Source organism: Abramis brama (genome assembly GCF_963993115.1).
Source record: "Abramis brama genome assembly, chromosome: 22".
Lineage (NCBI taxonomy): Eukaryota > Metazoa > Chordata > Actinopteri > Cypriniformes > Leuciscidae > Abramis > Abramis brama.
In genome coordinates this window covers 32802828-32828915 of record NC_139984.1, presented here as the reverse complement: position 1 = coordinate 32828915, position 26088 = coordinate 32802828, and the positions used below count along the sequence as shown (strand labels likewise).

The 26088-nt window shown below is 34.5% G+C and overlaps 1 protein-coding gene and 1 long non-coding RNA gene across 2 annotated transcripts in view; both read right to left on the bottom strand.

Moving 5' to 3' along the window:
- The window catches only part of LOC311073014, a 15099-nt gene extending 12959 nt beyond the window's left edge, over positions 1-2140 (bottom strand). The window contains exon 1 of the long non-coding RNA XR_014604100.1: positions 2028-2140. This is a non-coding gene — a long non-coding RNA (uncharacterized lncRNA). The remainder of the gene's footprint in view (positions 1-2027) is intronic.
- A 6516-nt stretch (positions 2141-8656) lies between these two features.
- The window catches only part of calcrl2 (calcitonin receptor-like 2), a 29744-nt gene continuing 12312 nt past the window's right edge, over positions 8657-26088 (bottom strand). The window contains exons 4-13 of the mRNA XM_084099203.1: positions 25621-25728; positions 24151-24263; positions 23976-24067; positions 20850-20973; positions 20585-20744; positions 18341-18401; positions 17948-18011; positions 15143-15361; positions 12440-12481; positions 8657-10755 (exon numbers count right to left, since the gene is read on the bottom strand). Coding sequence (XP_083955329.1) covers positions 10522-10755; positions 12440-12481; positions 15143-15361; positions 17948-18011; positions 18341-18401; positions 20585-20744; positions 20850-20973; positions 23976-24067; positions 24151-24263; positions 25621-25728 — 1217 coding nt within the window. The 3' untranslated portion in view covers positions 8657-10521. The remainder of the gene's footprint in view (positions 10756-12439; positions 12482-15142; positions 15362-17947; positions 18012-18340; positions 18402-20584; positions 20745-20849; positions 20974-23975; positions 24068-24150; positions 24264-25620; positions 25729-26088) is intronic.

Genomic DNA, 26088 nt, shown 5'->3' with positions numbered 1-26088 from the left:
TAATAACATAAGTGTTGGAGCATGATGACGCACGAGTCATATGAACTACTGTTATGTGCAACAGTACATTAACAGTAAATCGTGGGGTAATTTCTAGTAATAACCTGGCTGTTGGGTTAAATACATACGCTGCATGTACACTTGTGTATTTTGAATTTATGTGCACAATTATGTATTTTTACATTAAATTATAGACTCCCCAATATTTAGTTTGTAATTAAAAAATATATTTGTTGAGACATATTTATTGTTTTATACAAATAAACAATCTGTATTTCGAAACAAAGTGTATTTTATTTATTCAAATAATGTCATAAATAAAAATAAACAGTTAACTTAACTTTTGGGTTACTTTTAACCCAGCGCACAGGTGCTATACCACCCCATAGTTGGGTTATTTTAATCCAGCATTATTAAGTGAGTGAGTTTGACAGTCCATCATCCATCTTTACCAGAGAGCAAGTTTTAATGCATCAATGTAATTTGAGCAACTCGAGGCTTTTTTTTCTTCTTCGTATTTTTTGGTGAAGCTACACAGTAAAAAAAAAAAAGAAAAAAAAAAAGGGTTATTTTTTACACATATTAGCTCACTATGTTGGGTTATTTTCCAAAAATGTTGGGTCATTTTTTAAAACGTTGGGTAATTTCTAGTAATAACCCAGTTGTTGGGTTAAATATGGTTTCTGTATATTAAATTGTTCCTGCAAAGCAATATTGCTCTTTATTTATGTCATTATGTTTGGATATTTGAAAAGTCATTTTCTTTAATTCAAATGTTTGTGCATATTTTTGCAAGGCTTCTGACAAAAGCCCTTTCGGTTTTACCAATAAACCGTGAAAACACAAATAACAAATGCACTTTGCTTTTTTTTTAAAAAAAACTTTTTTTTATATGTTTTGGTTATTCAAAAGAAAATGTCACAAAGATGGAACATTGTTTTTTAAAATAAAAAATAATGCTAATATTGTTGACTCCAACAGTTCTTCTAATTAAATAAATGCAAATGGTATTAATGTTGTTCATTATTATTATTCGACATTATTAAATATAATAGAAAAAAAGTTTTTAAGGGGTCAAAGTGGAGACAAAACTGATTTGAATAATAGCCTACTTTAAAACTGCAACATGATTTTGTTGCAAGGTTCTGCCAAAGTTATAAACAAACGTTATTTCGGCGACATAAACAAACGTGTATTTAAAGTTGTCAGATCTTTAATACCGTTCTCAAAACGTTTGCACAAAACATTGTTCATGTTTTTTGGGGGTTTTTTTTTGCCAGAAACATTTAGTCGGTAGGCCATAATTCGTCTAACATTTTTTTAAAGTGAATACAGAAAATAACGTTCTGATAATGTTTGCAAAATTCTAAAACGGAACATTCCCTTAATCTTTTCTCTAACGCTCGCATAAGCAAACATTTTTTTATAAACTGTAAGTTTCGAACATACCGAAATAGTGTATAGTTTAGTGATGGCCGAACTGTTTCCAGAAGCTTCGAAACCTTTGAGAATCATTAGTTTCGAATCAGTGATTCGGAGTTGGATTTCAGTAAACGAGGCTTTGTTGCGTCATCGCTGTTTGGACATGCCATTGGTTCGCCGTTAGAGGGCGATGATCTCTCATCTCTGTGAATGATGATTTTTTTTAAACCTGATTTTTTAGTTTGATAAATTTGTAGACATGTAATGACACATTTGATTGAATAATAAAAAGGAAGAGTTGTAGTTAAAAGTCTCTTAATTGGCATGATTAACCAAACTCACAAAACAAGCCCTGATATTTAATCAAATAAAATAAAAACATATTATAGAGACACCATATTTAATGTTATCAGATAATTTGATCATTGTATTTAATAGATTGTTTAGTAAACGGTGTTTTTGTGCACGTTTGTGCTCAGTTACTCAGTTCTGACCAGCGTGTCGAACGATTCGAAACAGTGAATCATTTTTTGCGAAGCAATTGATTAAATTTAATTAAAGTTTCGAAAAGTTTCGTTTCTCCCAGCACTATCCGGGCTACTTACCGTATTATTTCCAGGTTGATATGAATAAAAGTTCCTGATTTCATCTCCGGGTCCCGATTGTTCCAGTCTCCAGACTCCAGACTGTAAGAGGATCCAGACACGTGGTGATCGTCTCATCTATACTGCCATCTAGTGGTGTGAACGGTTACTGGGCTGATGATTCACTAGCTTCCAACTTGCGTCATGGTATGAATAAAGACATAACCGAGAAAACATCTTGACAGAACACATAACACGAACAGTGCTGTTTGTGTGGTTTGTGTGGTTTGTGTTGTGTGTTGTGTCAAAATGTTTTCTCAGATTTGCTCAAATCATCTTAAGAAGATTCCAGTGTTTCAGTGCTAGTAAAACAGTCCACAGTGTGATAAAAATCTAAAATAAAGGTTTCAAATGTTTGGGTTTTTTTTGGTTGCACAAAGAACCTTTCAGTGATCAGTTCTTAAATTTTTTTAAATAAATTCTTAGTGTGGAGAACTTTTAAATAATCTAAAGAACCTTTTGTCGAATGGAAAGGTCGTTAAAGGTGAGACCTTTATTTTTAAGAGTGTGACATTGTGAAGTCTGTCCATTAATTAAACATCTCCTGACGGTCGTTCACACTCTTCAAGCTTGTCTTTTCACCTCAGATTAAGCGTTTGAGCTGAATTATTGAGGGATGTTGTGATCACAGTTTATGAATAATATAATGAAGCATAAAACATGTTGAGCTGAAGGTGGTGAAGCTCTTGGGTTTCCATCACAGAAACGTTCTGGCAAGATTCTCTCAAACGTTATTCCAGTAATGTTAACAGAACGCTCGTGCAAAGTAATTTGGTCTTTAATAACGTTCTCAAAACTTAAGAGAAAACATGGAAAAAAAACTTTTTTCTAATATATTTTAGTTGGACGTTCGTCAAATGTAGGCCTTGTTTAAGAATGTAGCCTACGTTTGAAATAATGTTTGGGGGGGGGGGGGGGGGATTAATCTTCCCTTAAATTCACCCAAGATTATATTTGCCAAAACAGCTGCTGTAATGTTACTTTTTTAATTATATTAAAAGTGTAGAGGTATTACAAAACTTTTTTACAATTTTTTTGCCGGTCCCATGGTGTAATGGTTAGCACTCTGGACTTTGAATCCAGCGATCCGAGTTCAAATCTCGGTGGGACCTCGTCCTTTTCAGACGAATCAAAGAATTCGGATTAAATTGAATATAACAATGTGTTGCATAACGCGAAAAAGATAAAAAAGGATCATATTTGGAGACGGAGTGGTTAAAGACATGGACAGAACCAAAAGGTTGTAGGCTGAAATCTTACTCCTCCCACATTTGAAAATGAACTCCACTGTCCTTGATCAAGAAAGTTATGAAAGCAAGTTAATAAAAACACTGTATGCTACGTCATATGGTGAAATAATAATGGTGAAACATCAAATGTGTGTGCGACTCGTTATGCACTATCAAAAAGACCAAGGTTAATCATTGAAGATAAGCATGAATGTCCTTCATGGATTGAGAATGTTTACAAAGCGAGTTACAATAAAAGCATAAGCAATTCGTCAGAGACAAAAATATTTGCAGTAGTTATAGAATGCCAGGTTTATTAGAAAGGAAACGAGCTTGAGCAAAGGAGAAATGCAGATAAGGAAACGAACAGGATTTTTGTGTGTTCAAGTGTGTCAGGAAAGCAGTGTGACTCATTCTTCATTCATATGAACAATACAATTTTTGTACATGACCCAGTATCCTGAAATGCTTTTCAAATAAATAAATGAAAACTGTGCTTCTATTTATATACAAGGATCCGTGTATCTTCCTCAGGAACCCTAGAGTGAGGAGAAAATGTGCAGAGCAGAGGCTTTAACGTTAGCTAGTGGGTCATCCTAGTAATAAAAAAGGTTTTAAAAGTAATTTTTGTGTAGTCATGATAGAGTGAAGTAAAAGTAAAACATAAAAATTATTTTGGTCAAGCTCTGGTAAATCAATTATAACCATTTGTTTGTTTGTTTTAAAAAATGAAAGGGAAGATCAAAAATGTCCACCTGGTTAGGGACAAATGAACAACAGTATCAAATACTTATGATTGTAATTTATGGGCACTGTGTACATTATCTTAGACAACTCAAATGCACCGTTGTCCCTTTAAGAGCATAGTAGTTAATACATTATCAGAAAATATAAATATTGTGTATGAATTGTTTGCATTTTACAATTTAAAATGTTTAGTTTCAGATATAAATCTGCAAAATGTGTTTTTGTTTACTTTTAAATTGCATTATTAATACTAAGGTGTATTTTCATTGTCACTGAATTATTAGTATGCTTTTGCTGATTTTTTTTAAAATTATTGTAAAAAAAAATGCTTAACAGGGTGGACAAAGTAATAATAGAATGGACAGAATAATAACGGAGAACAGAATAATAACAGAATGGCCAAAATAATAACAGGGTGGACAGAATAACAGAATGGACTAAATACTAACATAATTCACTAAATAATAACAGGGTGGACAAAATAACAGGGTGGACAGAATAACAGAATAGACCAAATAATAACAGAATTCACAAAATAATAACAGAATATAAAAAATAATAGGATGGACAGAATAATAACAGGGTGGACAGAATAACAGAATAGAAACAGAACAGAAACAGAATAGAATTCACAAAATAATAACAGAATGTACAAAATAATAGGGTGGACCGAATAATAACAGGATGGACAGAATAATAACAGAGTGGACAAAATAATAACAGGGTGGGCAGAATAATAACAAAGTGGACAGAATAATAACAAAGTGGACAGAATAATAACAGGGTGGGCAGAATAATAACAAAGTGGACAGAATAATAACAGGGTGGGCAGAATAATAACAGAGTGGACAGAATAATAACAGGGTGGACAAAATTATAACAGGGTGGGCAGAATAATAACAAAGTGGACAGAATAATAACAGGGTGGCAGAATAATAACAGAGTGAACAAAATAATAACAGGGTGGGCAGAATAATAACAGAGTGGCAGAATAATAACAGAGTGAACAAAATAATAACAGGGTGGGCAGAATAATAACAAAGTGGACAGAATAATAACAGGGTGGCAGAATAATAACAGAGTGAACAAAATAATAACAGGGTGTATGGAATAATAACAGGGTGGCAGAATAATAACAGAGTGAACAAAATAATAACAGGGTGGGCAGAATAATAACAGAGTGGACAGAATAATAACAGGGTGGCAGAATAATAACAGAGTGAACAAAATAATAACAGGGTGGGCAGAATAATAACAGGGTGGGCAGAATAATAACAGAGTGGACAGAATAATAACAGGGTGGACAAAATTATAACAGGGTGAACAAAATAATAACAGGGTGAGCTAAATAATAACAGAGTGGACAGAATAATAACAGGGTGGACAAAATAATAACAGGGTGGACAAAATAATAACAGAGTGAACAAAATAATAACAGGGTGGGCTAAATAATAACAGGGTGGGCAGAATAATAACAGGGGGGACAAAATTATAACAGGGTGGACAGAATAATAACAGGGTGTATGGAATAATAACAGGGTGGGCAGAATAATAACAGGGTGGACATAATAATAACAGGGTGTATGGAATAATAACAGGGTGGACAGAATAATAACAGGAACCTGGTGGACATAATAATAACAGGGTGGACATAATAATAACAGGGTGTATGGAATAATAACAGGGTGGACAAAATAATAACAGGGTGGACAAAATAATAACAGAGTGAACAAAATAATAACAGGGTGGGCTAAATAATAACAGGGTGGGCAGAATAATAACAGGGTGGACAAAATTATAACAGGGTGGACATAATAATAACAGGGTGTATGGAATAATAACAGGGTGGGCAGAATAATAACAGGGTGGACAAAATTATAACAGGGTGGACAGAATAATAACAGGGTGTATGGAATAATAACAGGGTGGGCAGAATAATAACAGGGTGGACATAATAATAACAGGGTGGATGGAATAATAACAGGGTGGACAAAATAATAACAGGGTGGGCAGAATAATAACAGAGTGAACAAAATAATAACAGGTTGGCAGAATAATAACAGAGTGAAGAAAATAATAACAGGGTGGGCAGAATAATAACAGGGTGGGCAGAATAATAACAGGGTGGGCAGAATAATAACAGGGTGGACAGAATAATAACAGGGTGTATGGAATAATAACAGGGTGGACAGAATAATAACAGGAACCTGGTGGATAGAATAATAACAGGGTGGATGGAATAATAACAGGGTAGACAAAATAATAACAGGGTGGGCAGAATAATAACAGAGTGAACAAAATAATAACAGGTGGGCAGAATAATAACAGAGTGAAGAAAATAATAACAGGGTGGGCAGAATAATAACAGGGTGGACAGAATAATAACAGGGTGGGCAGAATAATAACAGAGTGAACAAAATAATAACAGGTGGGCAGAATAATAACAGAGTGAAGAAAATAATAACAGGGTGGGCAGAATAATAACAGGGTGGACAGAATAATAACAGGGTGGGCAGAATAATAACAAAGTGGACAGAATAATAACAGGGTGTATAGAATAATAACAGGGTGGGCAGAATAATAACAAAGTGGACATAATAATAACAGGGTGTATGGAATAATAACAGGGTGGACAGAATAATAACAGGAACCTGGTGGACAGAATAATAACAGGGTGGACATAATAATAACAGGGTGTATGGAATAATAACAGGGTGGACAAAATAATAACAGGGTGGACAAAATAATAACAGAGTGAACAAAATAATAACAGGGTGGGCTAAATAATAACAGGGTGGGCAGAATAATAACAGGGTGGACAAAATTATAACAGGGTGGACATAATAATAACAGGGTGTATGGAATAATAACAGGGTGGGCAGAATAATAACAGGGTGGACAAAATTATAACAGGGTGGACAGAATAATAACAGGGTGTATGGAATAATAACAGGGTGGGCAGAATAATAACAGGGTGGACATAATAATAACAGGGTGGACAAAATAATAACAGGGTGGGCAGAATAATAACAGAGTGAACAAAATAATAACAGGTTGGCAGAATAATAACAGGTTGGCAGAATAATAACAGAGTGAAGAAAATAATAACAGGGTGGGCAGAATAATAACAGGGTGGGCAGAATAATAACAGGGTGGACAGAATAATAACAGGGTGTATGGAATAATAACAGGGTGGACAGAATAATAACAGGAACCTGGTGGATAGAATAATAACAGGGTGGATGGAATAATAACAGGGTAGACAAAATAATAACAGGGTGGGCAGAATAATAACAGAGTGAACAAAATAATAACAGGTGGGCAGAATAATAACAGAGTGAAGAAAATAATAACAGGGTGGGCAGAATAATAACAGGGTGGACAGAATAATAACAGGGTGGGCAGAATAATAACAGAGTGAACAAAATAATAACAGGTGGGCAGAATAATAACAGAGTGAAGAAAATAATAACAGGGTGGGCAGAATAATAACAGGGTGGACAGAATAATAACAGGGTGGGCAGAATAATAACAAAGTGGACAGAATAATAACAGGGTGTATGGAATAATAACAGAGTAGGCAGAATAATAACAGGGTGGACAGAATAATAACAAAGTGGACAGAATAATAACAGGGTGGATGGAATAATAACAGGGTAGGCAGAATAATAACAGGGTGGACAGAATAATAACAAAGTGGACAGAATAATAACAGAGTGAACAAAATAATAACAGGGTGGGCAGAATAATAACAGGGTGGGCAGAATAATAACAGGGTGGGCAGAATAATAACAGGGTGGACAGAACACTAACAGGGTGGGCAGAATAATAACAGGGTGAACAAAATAATAAAAGGGTGGGCAGAATAATAACAGGGTGGGCAGAATAATAACAGAGTGAACAAAATAACAGGGTGGGCAGAATAATAACAGGGTGGACAGAACAATAACAGGGTGGACAGAATAATAAAGTGGACAGAATAATAACGGTGGATGGAATAATAACAGGGTAGGCAGAATAATAACAGGATGGACAGAATAATAACAAAGTGGACAAAATAATAACAAATTGGACAGAATAATAACAGGATGGACAAAATAATAACAGGGTGGACAAAATAATAACAGGGTGGGCAGAATAATAACAGAGTGAACAAAATAATAACAGGGTGGGCAGAATAATAACAGGAACCTGGTGGACGGAATAATAACAGAGTGGACAGAATAAAAACAGGGTGGACAGAATAATAACAAAATGTAGAGTATTATAACAGAGTAGACAGAATAATAATAGAGAGGACAAAATAATAACGGTGGACAAAATAATAACAGGGTGGACATAATAATAACAGGGTGGATGTAATAATAACAGAATGGCTAAAATAATAACAGGGTGGACAAAAAAAATAAATTAGACAGAATAATAATAGAGAGGACAAAATAATAACGGTGGACAAAATAATAACAGGGTGGACATAATAATAACAGGGTGGATGTAATAATAACAGGGTGGACAGAAGAATAACAGGGTGAACACAATAATAACAGGGTAGACAGAATAATAACAGAATGGCTAAAATAATAACAGGGTGGACAAAAAAAATAACAAATTAGACAGAATAATAACAGGGTGGAACTTTTATTGAGTTTCACTGCAACACAAATAGTGATAATCCAATATTAACAAGTCAAATGGAATGTTTTGTTTGCATTTTCCAAGAATCACAAAAAGCAAATGTGACACGACATCTTTACAGGCTTTAACACAGAATAATAAAAACTCCTCTCAAAGGGCTCATAAAGCAGATACATTCAGTGAAAACAAGTGCTTATATAATAGCTTATTTACAACAATATGTTTTCCGCATTCCACTTCGCCACGCACACAGTCGAAAGCCACAACCACCAACGGGACAGATGTTGGTGTACTAGAAAATAATTTTTTTGCGGCCATGTATTAGCCTAATTACTTATTCGAAACAAGTACCTACTAAAGAGAGTATGCGATTCTGGATGCAGCCATGCTGTTTTACGCCTACTATATATTAGGGAAGTATGCGATTTTGGATGCAGCCCATGATCCCTAAAAATACAGTGGTACAGTTTGCTATAGTATCAGATGATAAGTCCACTAAGTAGTGCACATACTGTTCTGATGACGAAAATTAGGTCACATGGTCAACAGACGGAGCGGAACACAGACAAGTGAACTATTCGCTTTGTTTAATATCCATTGGTTTTTCCATATTAACACATGCGCATTTAGATTAAAATATAAATCTGTGAACAGTTTCGACTGAATAAATCTCGCTAAAAGCAACTTTAAAAACTTTAAATGAAAAGTTTAAATGTACAAATACAATGTGACACCAATAAATGTATTAATAATCCATAACAAACATGAAAAACTCTTTCACTAGTCATACATCACATCACAGAAGTAAAATGTGATGTGATATTAGTGCATAAATAACTAACAAGGAACGCTCTGAGCAAACGTAAATAGAACGTTCGTTCAAAGTTATTTGGTCTTTAATAATGTTCTTTCAAACGTTTGCACAGAGAACATTCAAACGGAACGTTCCCTTAATCATCCTTCCCTCGCACTTTGTAACATATCTTTCCCTCGCGGGTCAAAATGACCCGAAACCCTAAAATTATACAAAAAAAAAATGTTTTTTCAGAAAGCTTATTTCATTTCATTTTGATAATATTTTATCTATTATTTTTGGAGATTTTTTTGTTCTTTTTTATTTATTTACCTTTAAATTACTAGATTTGATCAATAAATAATAATAAAAAATTGTAATTTAAGCACATTCCTCACATTCTTTCAACTTAAATTCAAAATAACTCACAATTTCATGCATAACTCTTTTAACCCAGCTCTAAATATCTTACATTGAGTGTATTTGCTGACCTCTTGTGGAAAAATAATAAAATAAGATGATATTTCATGACTCTAGATGGCCTTATAGCTCTAAATGAGCAAATGAGCTGTTCCTCTGGGTCCTAAAGTCAGTTCTCTTCAGTCTGCATTCAGATACACATGTAGACATTATAAAATCATTTTTTGGTAAAGTTTTATCCTTTTTAGTTTGAAGTTTTAGCATTTTTAGGTTTTTCTATGTGTACTGAAGCATTCCTCACATGCCATTAATTCCTAAGGGGATCAAATCGACACGAGAGAGAAGGATTTGTTACTTTTTAAAATTTCAACCACAAAACTAAACAAAAAAATGTTTTTTGTGTATTCGTGGTTCAAGTGCGACAAAAGTCCTAGACCACTCTGATGAACAACAAAAAATCTATAAAAAAAAAAAAGTTTTGTGTCAAAATGACCCGAGGGAAGGATGAGGGTAACGTTCGCATAACAAAGAATTTTTTTTTTGTTGAAAACGTACAGAAATAAGGTTTTCATGACTTATGATGTGTGTGTTTGGTTTCAGGGAATCTGAACAGGATCTTTTCTGATGAAGCTCATATCTCAGTCGACTGGAGCACTTCTCCGCTGATCTCGGGCTCGGGGTTTGGGCAGGGTTTGCCGTTGCTCTGGCCATTGAGTATGTGTGTGTCGAGGCTGATGTTGACCCGGCTGGTCTCGGTGATGGAGGAGTTGGTGTGATAGTTACAGTGAGAGTCTGTGGTCACCAAACGCCTTCGCCTCCACTGACCGCGATACTGAGCGAACTTACGCAGAAGAGCCGACTGCACCTGCGGGACCGACACACACACTCAGATAGTATATTTACTGCATTATACATTTCCACATATAAGAAAATATCCAGCGACATAAGAAGAAAAATCATGCTTTGATAAATCATAACTATGACATACTAAGCCATAGCTACCAGATTAAAAAAAAGGCAAAATTAGGACATATCAAGTTAATTATGAGATACTAAGTCATAATTATGATATGAAAAGTCGACAGTCATAATTATGGCATACTAAATCGAAATTATAACTTGAAAAATCATTTATGATATCAGGACAAAAAAATCGAGAAATGACAAAAGTTGAAATCATGATATAGAAAGTCAGTAATTTTGCTTTGTCTCATAATTTTGACAGTATGCCATAATGTTGGTTTTTAATGTCATAATTTTTGCTTTTTAATCTCATAATTTAAATTTTTTAAATCTCATTTCTATTTAGTAAGTCATAATATTTTGTCTTTGTAATCTCATAATTTTGACTATCTCATATTTTAAATATTTTAATGTCATAATGTCATCTTTTTTAATCTTAATTTTGATTTATCTAATTTTTTTAATGTTTAATCTCATAATTATTATTTAGTATGTCATAATTTAGTCTTTTTAATCTTACAATTTTGACTTTTTAATGTCATAGTTTGGCCTCATATAGTCCGTTTGTGATGCTACTTTTCTTTCTTTCGTTCTTTCTTTCTTTCTTTCTTTCTTTCTTTCTTTCTTTCAGAATGGAACACCAGAACATGTTGAATGTGTAGAAATAATGAGATACTAAGTCATAATTATGGCGAACTAAATCGAAATTATAACTTTAAAAATCAATTATGAGATTAAAAAGTGTAAATCATGACAAAAAGTCACAAAATTACAAAATCATGACAAAAAGTTGAAATTTAAAATCTAGAAAGTCATGATTTTTTACTGGTCTTATAAATTTTCCTTTTTAATCTCATAATTTTGTCTTTTTTATCTCATAATTAAAGAGTTTAATCTAATAATTTTGACTGTATGTCATAATGTTGTCTTTTTAATCTCATAATTTGGATTTTTTATCTCATACTGTTATTTTGACTTTTTAATCTCACAATTATGACTTAGTATGTCATAATCTTGGCTTTTTTAATGTCATAATTTTGACTTTTTAGCTCATAATTCCATCTTTTTTAAATCTCAATTTTGACTTACCTCATATTTTCATTTTTTTTATCTCATCATTTTTTATCTTCTCATAATTGAATTTTTTTAAATCTCATTTCGATTTAGTATGTCATTATTTTGCATTTTAATGTCATAATTTCAATCTCATAATGTCAACTTTTTTAATCTTAATTTGTCTTTTTTTCCTCATATTTTCAATCTCATAATTATGATTTAGTATGTCATAATTTTGTCTTTTTAATGTCACAATTTTGACTTTTTAATCTCATATTTTCATTTGATTCTGCTCAAATAATTACAAAGAAAAAGGTAAAAATCACAGTTGATTTTGGGTTTATTGGCCATGCATTACTGCACGCTTTCTCTAATGGTGTTTGTTTATCAGGGTTGTTGCATGCAGAACATTCACTCCATTTACATACTGGATACTTTCTTTTATAGATCTAAAATCCTCAGGAGTTCATGTTCATCTAAAGTGCTTTAATAAAGAGTAATGAGGTTAATTAATGAGGTTTAAACAGTACCTCTCCATTACAGAAGCAGAAGATCACGGCCACCAGGAAACCCTGCAGAGAGACACAAACACAGGGTTATTAATGTTCAATAAAACTTACACCATTAGAAACATTTTAGTTACTTAAAATAAAATAAACCTTAACTAAAATTGACATAAGAAAACTTATTTAACCTGATTACCAAAATCAACATTTCTCATTTTTGTGCTAAACTAAAACCGAAATGAAAAATTAGTAAAAACTATATAGACATACATACAAAAAAAATAAAAACGACACAAACACACTCAGTAAAACACAGGGTTATTAATGTTCACTAAAACTAACACCATTTGAAACATTTTAGCTACTTAAAACAAAATAAACCTTAACTAAAACTGACACAAAAAAATTAAACCTAGTTACCAAAGCAACTTGTCTTATGTTTGTACTAAACTAAAACTGTAAAAATGAAAAAATAAAAAAAAATTATAAAAACTATAAAGACATACATCAAAAAATAATAAAGGTTATTGACTATTATGATTATTATAAAGACTAAAAAAACTAACTATAAAAATCTAAACTAATTCAAAATAATAATCTCAATCTCAATTTATTTATAAAGCACAATAAAAACAACAGTGGTTCACCATTGTGCTGAAAAATATTTATAAAAAAAAAAAAAAACAGAACATAAAACAATATGACAATAAGACAAAAATACACAATTAATGTTTAGAAAAAAAAACATTTGAAACTCAGCAATTATAAGCCTTCTCGAAGAGATAAAAAACATTACTGTGATACTAACATAACACTTCTGTTAATAATAGACTTTAAATAATAAAAGGCCTTTAGGTACTGGTGATGTTAAAAACACACTCGAAGGGGCTTACGGAGGCATTTCTTTAAATTAGTCACACGGTCACACTTTACAATAAGGTTCATTAGTTAACATTAGGTAATGTATTAACTAACATCAACTAACCATGAGCAATACATTTGTCACAGTATTTATTAATCTTTGTTAATATTAGTTATTACAGCTGTTCATTGTTAGTTCATGTTAGTTCACAGTGCACTAACTAATGTTAACAAATACAACCTGTGATTTTAATAACGTATTAGTAAATGTTGAAATTGGTATTAACTAAGATTAAAGGTACAATATGTAAACATTTTGTATAAAAATATCCAAAAACCACTTGCACAGTGTTATATATGTCTTTCAATTGTGTACTTATATTATCCCAAATGTTTCCAAGAATTTGTAAAGTCACAGAAATTCACAATTTTAAATAATGTCTCGTCCATGTTCACTTGTCGCCTGTCAATGACTGTAATATCCGCGTTATCCCTGGTTTCCACTCGTACTGCCGTAGTAACCATGGCGACAGACGTGGACAACTGCGTTACGTCTAGCGGCTCACGCTCACGCTGTTGTTGTTTCGTTCGAACATTATGGACCATGGCAAGTAGACTTTGGGACAAAAGGAGAACTAAAACGAGGATCAATATCAGCGTGGCGTTTTCGAGATGCCGAGAGCTAGCGTCCGCGACTAACTTCGACTCGACAGAGACGCCGCTCTTGCATGTGCTTTATTAGACAGGTGAGCAAATGTACATAAAACTAATCAATGTTATATAGACCTTTTGTAGCTCCGCCCCTTTTCAGAGCTGCGCTCGCTCACTGCTAGTCTCATACAAACTAACACACAGAATAACATTATAACTTTAACACACTCAAATGCAGTTTAGTGTGATAGTGTAGAGCGAGTGAAGCAGCGCTGCGTTCCCTCACAAGTTTCATTCGTCTAATAAACTGCCCTGTGTGAGTATTATTCAGCACTAGCGGGTAAGTTAGTTCGGTAGAATGAAATGTCCTCATTCCTTTATATCCGCGGGACTCGCGTGTGGCGCTGATATCAGTCTCTCATTAGCACTCGCGCCCTGCTTCACACCACAGTCATGTTAAACACATCAGTGTATTCACTCATCCATAAACATTATTAGATCCATCGGCATGACGACAAGTTCCATAATTCCGCTTATGCGTCATCAACCTACACCTTTGTTATTGTAAAGGTTAGCAACCCCTAGTGGCGAAAACAATTACATATTGTAGCTTAAATAAATGCTGAGGAAGTATTGTTCATTCTTAGTTCATATTAACTTTGGTAGTTAAATAATGTTAACTAATGAACCTTATTGTAAAGTGTTACCAGTTACATTAATAACATGCTGATGCTGACGTCCTTGTGGGTCATTTTACATGACATATGTGACCCTGGACCACAAAACCAGTCACATGGGTACATTTTTTGAAAGATTTATACATCATCTGAAAGCTGAATAAATAGTCTTTCCATTGATGTATGGTAGGATAGGACAATATTTGGTCGAGATACAACTATTGTAAATCTGGAATCTGAGGGAGCAAAAAAATCGAAACATTGAGAAAATCTCCTTTAAAGTTGTGCATTTATGATCTCGACTGTGCTGCATTCACTCACAAAAATACATGTTTTATATATTTACGGTTGGAAATTTACTAAATATCTTCATGGAACATGATCTTTACTTAATATCCTAATGATTTTTGGCATAAAATAAAAATGGATCATTTTGATCCATACAATGTACTGTTGGCTATTGCCACAAATATGCGACTCAAGACTGGTGACGTGATCCAGGGTCACATATTTGATTGATCCTGTAGGTATACGTCACCTGGAAATGCATGAAGCTGTTCATGAAGAGGTCGTAGATGGCCAGAGGGAGGCGTCCGCTGGGCTGCAGAGGCATCAGGATGAACTGGGCTCCCAGTAGCGGGACCAGTATGATGGTGGCGCGCACCGCTTTCATGTACACACTGCTCTCCGTCTGGTGTGTGACCCTCAGTTTGGTGATTAACACCCGCACGATGTTGAGCAGGAAGAACAGGTTCACCTGAGAGACACGCATAATTCTGTTCTTTCTCAGTGTTTTTGTCTTGTTTTCCAGTGCAAACGTGCTGGTGCTCTTCGTGTGTCAGTCAAAAATGAAATATCAATGAAATGAATGCACTATATTTTAGTTCGATAATGTTTTTTTATTTAATATTTTGTATCTTTAGGGGATTTTATGGTACTGAATTATATTTACGCTGAATTTATAATCCATTTATTCACTTTTTGAGCATAGACCTGAAAATTAAATTTCCAAAGTAAACTGTGGTAAATCCTGAACGCTTTAGAGCGACAGACTGAAGTTTGATCTCTGTTCAAAGACGACACTTGGCAGATTATTGCTGAAGTGAAAAAAGTTTTAAAAAGTGAACTTAAAAAAAGTTACAGAATTTTACGTTTATTGTTATGAAAAATGTGCAAAAATACTATTTCCAATTTTTATATGAAATATATTTTCAAAAACATGTTTTACTCTAAAACTGAGAAAATCTAAGCGATAAATCTTAACAAGCTGTGCTCCAAATTTGAGGTTGACATCTGAAAAAATGAGTTTTCAGTGAGAGTGTGTTCGGCTGCAGTACCAAACGCTTCCACTAGAGGAAACTCAGCTCATTCATTTCCAATGCGAGGAGCACAAGTGTGACTATTCTTTTTCAGGACCATTTAACCTTTTCAAATCATGTCCATGATTTATTTTTATTTTTTTGTGTTCACATAGCAAGTGATAAAACCTTTACCAAGTTTCGTACCATTCCGATGAATAAAAATAAAAATAAAAAATGTAAAATTTTTGACCGAAGAGCACCAGAGCGTTACATCAAACTACATTTCCTTGAGAAGCAAACAACTTCAGATATTTGGTCTTGTTTACTGAGGAATGTATAAAAAGTAAGAGAGTTTATGCTTAAAACAAGAACAAGTATCTGCCAGTGGGGTCAGAAAAATACATGATTTTAACAGACTTCTGTGTTACACATGAAAGTTTTAATTGTTTTTTTGCACTATTTTCATCATCCAGGTTTAAAATCTTCATCGTGTCGAAGTCACAAAATGTGACGTTTTCTCAAGATGGTTTAAATATTTTAAACTAAAACGAAATATACTTTAAAATAAGCTACAACTCAAGATGTAAGCTGATGTCATATTTCTTATTTGAATTAATGTCATATTTACTTAAAGAGGTCATGAATTTAGAAATCAAATTTGACATAAGAGGTCATTGTATAATAAATACATTATCTAATGGAACCTTTTTAATTGATCATTTATTGTTATTTATTATTGCAAAATTGTTTATATGTTTATGTGGTGTTTTTAATATGCTTTAAGACAAACCATGTGTAAATTCATAAGTCGACACCATTGCTGAGTATTTTCTCCTTAAAACTGCAGTGAACCAAAGACAGTCTCAAAAACACGCTTTGAAATCGCTGGTGTTTCTGACGTCACAAACTACCTTGTAACCAATCAGATCAACGTGTGATCGTCAACCAGTGGATCTCTGAGCTGAGCGAGTGAGTGGAGGCGGGGCTTATTTGCATATTCATAGAACCGCGCATACTAAATGAGGCAAGGGTGTCGAGTTACATTCAAGATATTTTAAGGCATGAAGAAAAAAAATTCAAGGAAAAAACGTTAAAATATATCATTTTGGTGATCAAAGATAATTTTTAAGGGATAATATTATTGAATACATGGGGACTTTAATTATTAAAGATAATGGAGACTGCGTGTCCTTATCCTATGAGAAGACACCTAGCTTAATTATTCATGAGGCTGCGTGTCCTTATCCTATGAGAAGACACCTAGCTTAATTATTCATGAGACTGCGTGTCCTTATCCTATGAGAAGACACCTTTACACATTAATAATTCATGGCAGCACACGTTTATTTCCTATGACAGGCACTTCAAACACTGAGATCGCATACAGTAAGAGAGAACCATTAATGGATCAAATTTTGTTTTTGTTTTTCAGGATCTGTTGAAGAGAACTTAAGAACTCTTGCAATCTCAAAAATGACTGGCCGAAATCATATTTAAATAACATATTTCAAATCAGAAACAAAATCTGACATGAACTGTCCCAATAAATGTTGTTTCTTATGCTCAAATAGTGTTAAAAATGCTTATTTTCCAGCCAGTTTGCATTTGTGCAGTCATAAGAGCAGTTCTAATAAGTTTCCATTGCAACCAGCGATGACTTTACCAATCAGTGATTGGCTATTTTATTTAAAAGGCGGGAATTATTCTGCCATATTGCGCATTGCACTTTCTCCCATTCATAGTAATATGAGCGCATTGTCTTTGTATATATATAATCTTTGGAACTGTCTGGTGGTTTTGTGACCCATTATATATTTAAAGTGAAAATTTTTAATTTTTCTGACTCCACTAACAGAATTGTTTTCTTGTTTTAGGAATAAACTTGATGCGTTTTTCAGAAATCAAGACTTAAAATCTTAAGCAGATTGCTTCCCAAATAAACGTATCTTGATTTAAGAATGTTTAGATATTTGTACTGAAAAAAGAAGACAGAATCACTGAGGAAGAAGATAATGTTTTGAGATGATGTTGATGAAGCTCACCAGCAGAGCGACGTGTATCGGGCCGTGTGTGATGTACAGCAGGTTTGTGTTCATGCTCCAACACCTGTCAAACACACAACGTCACTGCGATTAAACATTTAAAGGGTTAGTTTGGCCAAAAATGAAAATTCTTTCATCATGCACTCATCCTCAAGTTGTTCTGAATGTCTTTCTTCTGTAGAAGGTGTTGGTAACCAAATATTTGCTGGTCTCCATTGAAAAAAATATATGGAAGTCAATGGGGAACATCTAAGGGACGTAACATTTATGGGGGCTCGTCCGGGATATAATCAATTTGATTCCTCATGGATATACATTTTACGTGTGTGTATATATATATATATATATATCTCTTTATGCTGGTTAATTTGAAGTGTTAAATCTCAGGTTTACCTGTCATCGTGGAAAAGCAGACGTGCCACAGCGTACATGACAGCAGGGATCACTGGGAAACCTGTAGGAATAACGCTTTCTTTAAACGAGTGTCGTTTGACGAACGTCGTCCTCTAGATCTAGAGCGTTGAGAAAATCTACAGTAATCATTGTCAAGTTATTTAACAAAGTCTAGTTAACAATATATTCATTATTATTATTCTGTGAACAATAAGTGAATCGAATGAATGAATGATTCAATGACTCATTTAGACGTTTACCGCCACCTACTGGAAGTTTTAGTTTCTTATTTGAAGAATCACTTCATTAAAAAAAGTATTTTATATTTTGGGTATAGTTTGCCCAAAATGTTTAATTCTGTTTATTTCCATTTACTCACTCTTGTGTCATCTCGAACCTGTATGACTTTCTGTCTTTTGCGGAATATAAAAGAAAATATTTTGAGGAATGTTGGTCACCAAACTGTTTTGATCTAAATACCAGTTCAGATGCAGCTTATGAAAAAATCATGGCTGTTGTAGCCTTAAAGTTTATGTGTAATATATTCTATGTTAAAACAATTAAAATATTTCTTTCTATAGCTATTTGATGCTTTTCTCATTTAAAGGTGCATTGTGTAATATTTAGGAGGATCTGTTGACAGAAATGCAATATCATATACATAACTATGTTTTCATTGGTGTATAAAGACCTTACATAATGAACCGTTATGTTTTTATTAGCTTAGAATGAGCATTTCTTTCTACACACACCGCGGGTCCGCTTACATCCACATGTTTCTACAGTGGCCCTGAACGGACAAACGCGCTTCGTCACTGTTGTTCTTCGTGCAAAGAAGCTAAAGCTAAAGTCAGCGAATAAAACACTGACACAATGATGAACAATAATAACAATAATATTCACAATAACATATCGTTTTACTGAATAATTAAGTAAACCTAATTTCTTAATTAATATTTGTAAAGAAACCTTATTGCTTAACTGGCTACTCTCTGCTGTCTCCATAGACAGTATAAGAAGTGGACAGAGCCATCTCATTGGATCTCAATTGAGACAAGTGAAGCCCATTTTTAGCGATTTCTTAGCACTTCCTTTACTGACGCGCAGACTCAAACCGAGCAAAGCGTTACACGGACCACGTGAGCAACCCGTCTGTATTCTAGTAGCTGTGCCAAGAGAAATCCGAATCATTCCCTTCCGAATCTTGCAGAGACGGAGAGTGTGAGTAGGATCTGTCCATGAGCTGGAGCAGGAGCAACTTTTGCTAGGTATTCTGATTAATTATATTGTCATTTTGCCTCCACGTCCCCCCGATTGCGTGCGAGCTTCTCCTCCCGTCCATACGGTAATCTCTCTAGTGTGCGACAGAGAGTCGCGTGGTTATGACGCAATCGTTAGCCTACTTTTACAAAAACTGCTTCTACGGGGCCATAACATAAGCTACAAGGTAATGGAGCATTTTATACATTGTCGTGTTTCTTTAGAAATAAATAATGGACAAATGGAGTCTTCAAACGCCTCAGATGTAAAGTTATTCGCTGTCAAAGTGACGCCAAAATGAATGGGAGTCAATGGGATGCTAACAGCAGGTGAAGTTCTGCTACAAGATGGTGGCACGCGGCCGGCTTCAACTTCCGGTCGACTTCCTTCCCGCCTGGCTGTCTCAGACGACGACATCACTTCCTGTTGGCCACCGTAACTTCTGTTGGGTGCAATTCGCAACCTCACCACTAGATGACGCTAAAATGTACACTGCACCTTTTACAAAATAATGACTTTAAATTATCTTTTGGGGATAATTTCTCAAACTAAATTGTTGTGTGATTAATTAGATCAATTAACTGGCACATCATGTAATTAATTTGATTAATTGGCTTTACAGCCCTAATATATATATATATATATATATATATATATATATATATATATATACATACATTATGATTACTGTGCTTTGTGTGTTCTATGTTCTAGGACTTTTATTTTGAAATGTATCTTCTTTTTACACAAGGGGCTAACACAGGACAGGTGAGGGTAATTAATCACTATGGGAACAAACAAAGGGAAACAGGAACAGGAAGTGAACAGAGGATCAGAAATTATACTTCAAAATAAAAGTCCTAGAACGCACAAAACACAAAACACAGGGGAAATCGTGACAAATGTATACACACATACACACAGGTCAAAGATGTATTGATCTTGATTTGTAAAGGGCGATCCGGGCTCGTGTTCGGTACGTACCCCAGCCGAGGATGTAGTACCAGCCCAGCTGTTGCTCGCCCACAAACACGGCCACGATGATGAGCGTGTGCAGGTAGATGCCCTCACACAACATCCAGAAGAAACTGGAGCATGAGGTGTATTGAATGAGAGTCGCCAGGATCTTACAGCCTATCTGAAACTGAACACACACACATAAAATGCCAAAGGAGCCCTAAATGTGCCAATACCCTTGTGAGAGGCCCTTTCCAAAAAAAAAGAAATTAAATAAATAATGTGGACTTACAGAGTCGGTTCCGGTCTGCAGGTCGTCGTAGACGAAGTAGAACCAGACGATGGTGGCGAAGGAGTTCAGGATGAAGGATGCGAACATGTTTTTATGAAGAGTGATGCGCTGACAGCTCAAACACCTGCACAAACACCAAGCATTCGTTCCTTATACAGTAGGTAAGGTATAAGCCTTTTCAAACATACAGAAAGGGGTCATGACATGTTTTATTTTAATTTATTTTAATATGTTCCTTGAGTTTCACTTATAGTGTAAATAAAGTTTTATGCACAAAAAAATGCTAATTTACAACCTTCATACCGTCTGAAATGATCAGTTTTAAATGCACTGCTCCTTTAAGGCTCATGATATGTTTAATTTTAATTTATTTTAATATGTTCCTTGAGTTTCACTTATAGTGTAAATAAAGTTTTATGCACAAAAAAATGCCAATTTACAACCTTCATACCATCTGAAATGATCAGTTTTTAATGCTCTGCTCCTTTAAGGCTTGTCAGTAAACACCCACTGTTGTGACTGGCTAACGTCAGTGTATAGGAAACAGTCTCACTCGCTATTGAAAACATGATCCATTTACAGACGAAGCATTATGAATGATTTACTGAGGGTTTGTGATGCAGCTTCTGTCAGATTAATACAGTCTCTGCTTCATCTGTCAACAGAAGTTTCTGTGTCAACTCTCCATTACACTGTGTCTCAGTCAAACGCTCCGAACAAACATATAATCCTGCGATCCGGGACGCCATTAAAATAATAAACCATCCGCTTGTTTCTGACGCTGGGATCTCCTGAAGTACAGAGACTCAAACCAGCCGTTTAAACTGGACAAACGTCTTTCACTCTTTCATTTGTCCAGATGTTACAGACTCAAGTGTGTGGAGTCCATCAGAAACTGAACACACATCTGTATTATTCATACATTGTTAATGGAATGTTTTTTTTTTTCTGAAACAGATGTTCTTGTAACGTTTTCAGAACGTTTAAAGTCCATGTTGCAGGTTAACCACCACTGTCGATTAATGGGTACATAAATCACTCAAGATATGTATATCATTTTTAAAATGTCATAAAATGGTCTTAAAGACCAGTTTTTTACGTTTTTGGTATTAAAGTTTTTTTTTATGCAATTCGGTGATGACGTCACGTTGGGGAGAAGTGGAGGAAAGCTAGCCTCAGCCTAGTATTATGGTGCGTTCAAGTCATCTCGTATAGATCGTATTTACGAGTTAAACGCAATTGAACGCCACCACAATGTCGTAAATACTTAATAATTAAATGCATGGTCCGAGGAGAATGAGTGGAGAGTTGGTGAAGTGTCCTGGTGAGTTCATTTAGCAACGCAGAAATGAGCACTGGAGCTAGTCTACCATAGAGTGTAAAAAATAGTCTACGAGCAGCAGTGCACTAACGGCACTTTTTTTTTTTTTTTTTACTATCATTGAATAGCACCGAGTGAAAAATCAACGTTTTCTTTTTATCTAGTAGAAGTGATTATGACGTTAGTTCAGATAAGTACCGCTAACCTTTGTCATAGTGTTGTAGACGTAGTACTGGTAAACTTTGTCTTTGTCATCTAGAAATAGAAGGCATCATGCTAGCTATATGGGCGTTTCTTAGCGTTTATCTCTTCCTCCAGTGAAAATGTTGTTGCAAACAACCGCCGCGTGTCTGCCGCTGTGTTTGGCAGGTGCTTGTGTGGGCGCCGGTGCCGTCCCATGGAAACTGCGTTAGAAAGCTTGTGCTGTAGGGAAGTGAGTGCGTTTTGGTCGCTGGTCGAGGAGCTCACTCAGCATCCAGAGTTTTTACACTCAGCACAAACACAGTAGTTCACCATTGTCAATCTACCTACTATATATTTCTATATATTTATCTATCTAGCTGCTAGCTATCTATGCTAACGTTATGCTATCTGGCTGTCTGCCCATCTCTCTCTATACTAGCCTATCTATCTATCTATATCTGTCTGTCTATCTATGTCTATGTATTTATCTATTTATCTATAATCTGAATACTCTCGTCTACTAAGTTACTCGTCTCTCTAGTCACTCTCAATGCTCTCAAGGCGGGCTTTATTAAATTCTCTCCCCAACGTGACGTAATGCAATGCATTGTGGTGGAAAGGAGAATTGCAAGCCGCTGTAAGATAGTACCTACTTTTTCGTATTATATTCCGTTTTGTGATACCCAACAACATAAAATACAATGGATAACAGTTTAAATGTTTATTACCAACAAGTAAATTGCACAAATTCGTTGAAAAATTAACCCTGCAACACGGCCTTTAAAAGTAACATTCCAACAATGTTTGAAAAATGATGAAATGCAATGTTTCCTTAAAGGGGTGGTATAATGCCCTTTTCACAAGTGTGTGTGTGAAGTTTTAGCTCAAAATACCCCACAGATATTTTTATAGCATATTAAAATTGTCACTTTTTGAGGGTGAGCAAAAACGCATTGTTTTGTGTGTGTTCCTTTAAATGCAAATGAGCTGATGCTCCCGGCACAGGGGGCGGAGCTTCAACAGATTGCACTCACACAGACATGCACTGAAAATTTCAAAAACTTTTAGCCTTTTATGTTCAAACCGGATTCAGACAATGATAGAGAGACTCGAGAAGAAGTGACAACATGTAGAAGCAACAGGACATTTCTGAATGGTTAGTTGATGAATTTATGCAGCTGATGTGTAGTTATCTTCTAGTCATTGATTAGCATATTCTGTCTTGATAATCTATAAATCGTGTTCCGGGGGCGGGGTTTATGTAAATTCTAGGGTTGGTGATGTCACTAACCCTGGAGGAATGTCGTGTAGTCTCTACCAACGTTTGTTGTAGTCCTTAAAAAGTGATTTCTTTAAAAGCAAATATCTCCCTTTGCTTTGAACTTTGAGCGTCGTAACTTTGCAGATGTTGTTTATGCTCAAACAGCAACATTACACACTAACTAAAGTTAGAAAAGTCAAATCATAATCAACCACCCCTTTAATGTTCGTATAACCAAGAAAAAAGCATTTTTAGACCATTTTAAACCTGGACATTCAGAGTAATAACGTTTTGGGAACATTAGCATATATTTTTGCTAGCTGGGAATTTAGTCTTGTGTGTGTTTGTTGTTCTAACGTACTTGAAGTAGGAGAAGATGCATATGGAAATGATGAGCGATATGAGGGAGAGGACGTTTCCTAGAATAGCCAGATAGTAACCCATGAGCGTAAACTGCAGGACAAACCAGAGACACAGATATTAGAAGACACACAGGATTATGAAATAACGATGTAACATTTAAACTGAAGCTTAACCTGTAGTTTCTGCTTAGTGTAAGCAGAGCACTGAGTGTAATTGGACCAGATTCGGTCGCTTTCCGGGTGACGAAACCATTGACCATCTGAGTCACACACTTTGGTCACTTTTTCTGAATGAACAAAAGGCAAAGTGTGAAAAGACATGTGTTTGCGTGCATCACAAGTTACCGTAGTCGAGTTACTCAATCAAATTAGTCTTGTAAAGTAATGCATTGCTTTTAAACTTACAAGAAAATATCTGAGTTTCTTTTTCAGTGAGTAAAGTAACTTTAACATTGTTGAAAACATCTGCATTTCCTTCAGCCTGAGGTTTATTCATTTTACTTTTAGCGTGAAAGGAACTTCACATTTGCACACAAAAAACTTTTTTTAATTTTAAAAAAGAGAAAAAGCAACGCAAAAATAACGTGACACATTACTTTCCATAGAAAGTTCCTAAGTAATGCAACTAGTTACTTTTTTTGGAGTAACGCAATATTGTAATGCATTACTTTTAAAAGTAACTTTTCCCAACACAATAATTTCCATCACAATCAAAATTACTTTATTTTTGTAATTAAAACTGCCTTGAAAAGCATTTGAAATCTTTTTAATTACAATATAATTAGTTTTGCTCTCAATTAAAAAGACATGAAATAAACTCCATATCAGCGAAGTAAAAAAAAAAAAATATATATATATATTCTTATTCTGCCACTTAAAATCGAGCTTCAGTTTTGTCAAATTGTCAAATTTATATTAAAAAAATTCCCAACGTTTTTTAAAAAAAATCTAAATCCAAAATTTTTCCAGGTTTAAATTACAAAAAAATAACGAAATTAAAATTCCAGATTTTAAACATGGTCTCAGACTTTTGGAAACCCAGCATTATTGCATTAAATTGATGAAAAGCAAAGACATTTATAATGTTGCAAAAGATTCTATTTCACATAAATTCTGTTCTTTTGAACTCTCTATTCATGAAAGAATCCTGGAAAATAAAGTGTATTATGGATTTCACCAAAATATGAACTGTTTTTAACACTGATAATGTTTCTTGAGCATAAAATCATCATATTAGAGTGATTTCTGAAGGATCATGTGACACTGAAGACTGGAGTAATGATGCTGAACATTCAGCTTTGATCACAGGAATAAATTACACTTTACTATATTTTCACATAGAAGACAGCTGATTTACATTCTAATAATATTTCATAATTTTAACTGTATTAATAAACTGATCAAATAAACGCAGCCTCAAGAGACTTCTTTCAAAAAGTGTAAAAAATCTTACAGACCACAAACTTTTGAACTGTAGTGTAAAATGTATTTGTGCGATAAAGAGGCTCTTCTGCTTGTGATGTGATGATTGAATGTAAGCTCAGTCTTGTTTGTAAAACTTGTATGAATATATGAATATTTATTCCCAAAAAAATTCAATTTTTTTTTTGCATTATTGTGAGTGGAAATACGTCATCATCTCACCAATTGGATCAAAATCAAGGAAGTAGGAGGGGCATTGCTGGAAGGCGGTGCCGGGGGCGGAGTCTCCCCAACAGAGCCACCCGTCCCAGGTGCGGTTACAGTACGGGCCTGCAGGGGGCGACACACACACACACACACACACACTTTACACAACAACAACAGACATTATAGAGCTGCAAGCCAGTTCCATTACAGGTTATTACAGAATCCATTATCCATTACAGAAACACAATTATGCACTTATTTCTATTCATGTTCATTAAGCCTTCATCAACTTCCCTCGATAAGATTGAACGAATCCATTATCATTTCAACTGAGCTTTAATACCATACAGGACCTGATTACATCATGACCAAATGTAGTATTTGACTGTGAAATGAGTGGTTGTTAGATGTTGCTATTTAAGGTTTGCATGGCTTCTTCATCTTTAGTACTTCAGAAAATATTAATGATTAATATTGATCTGC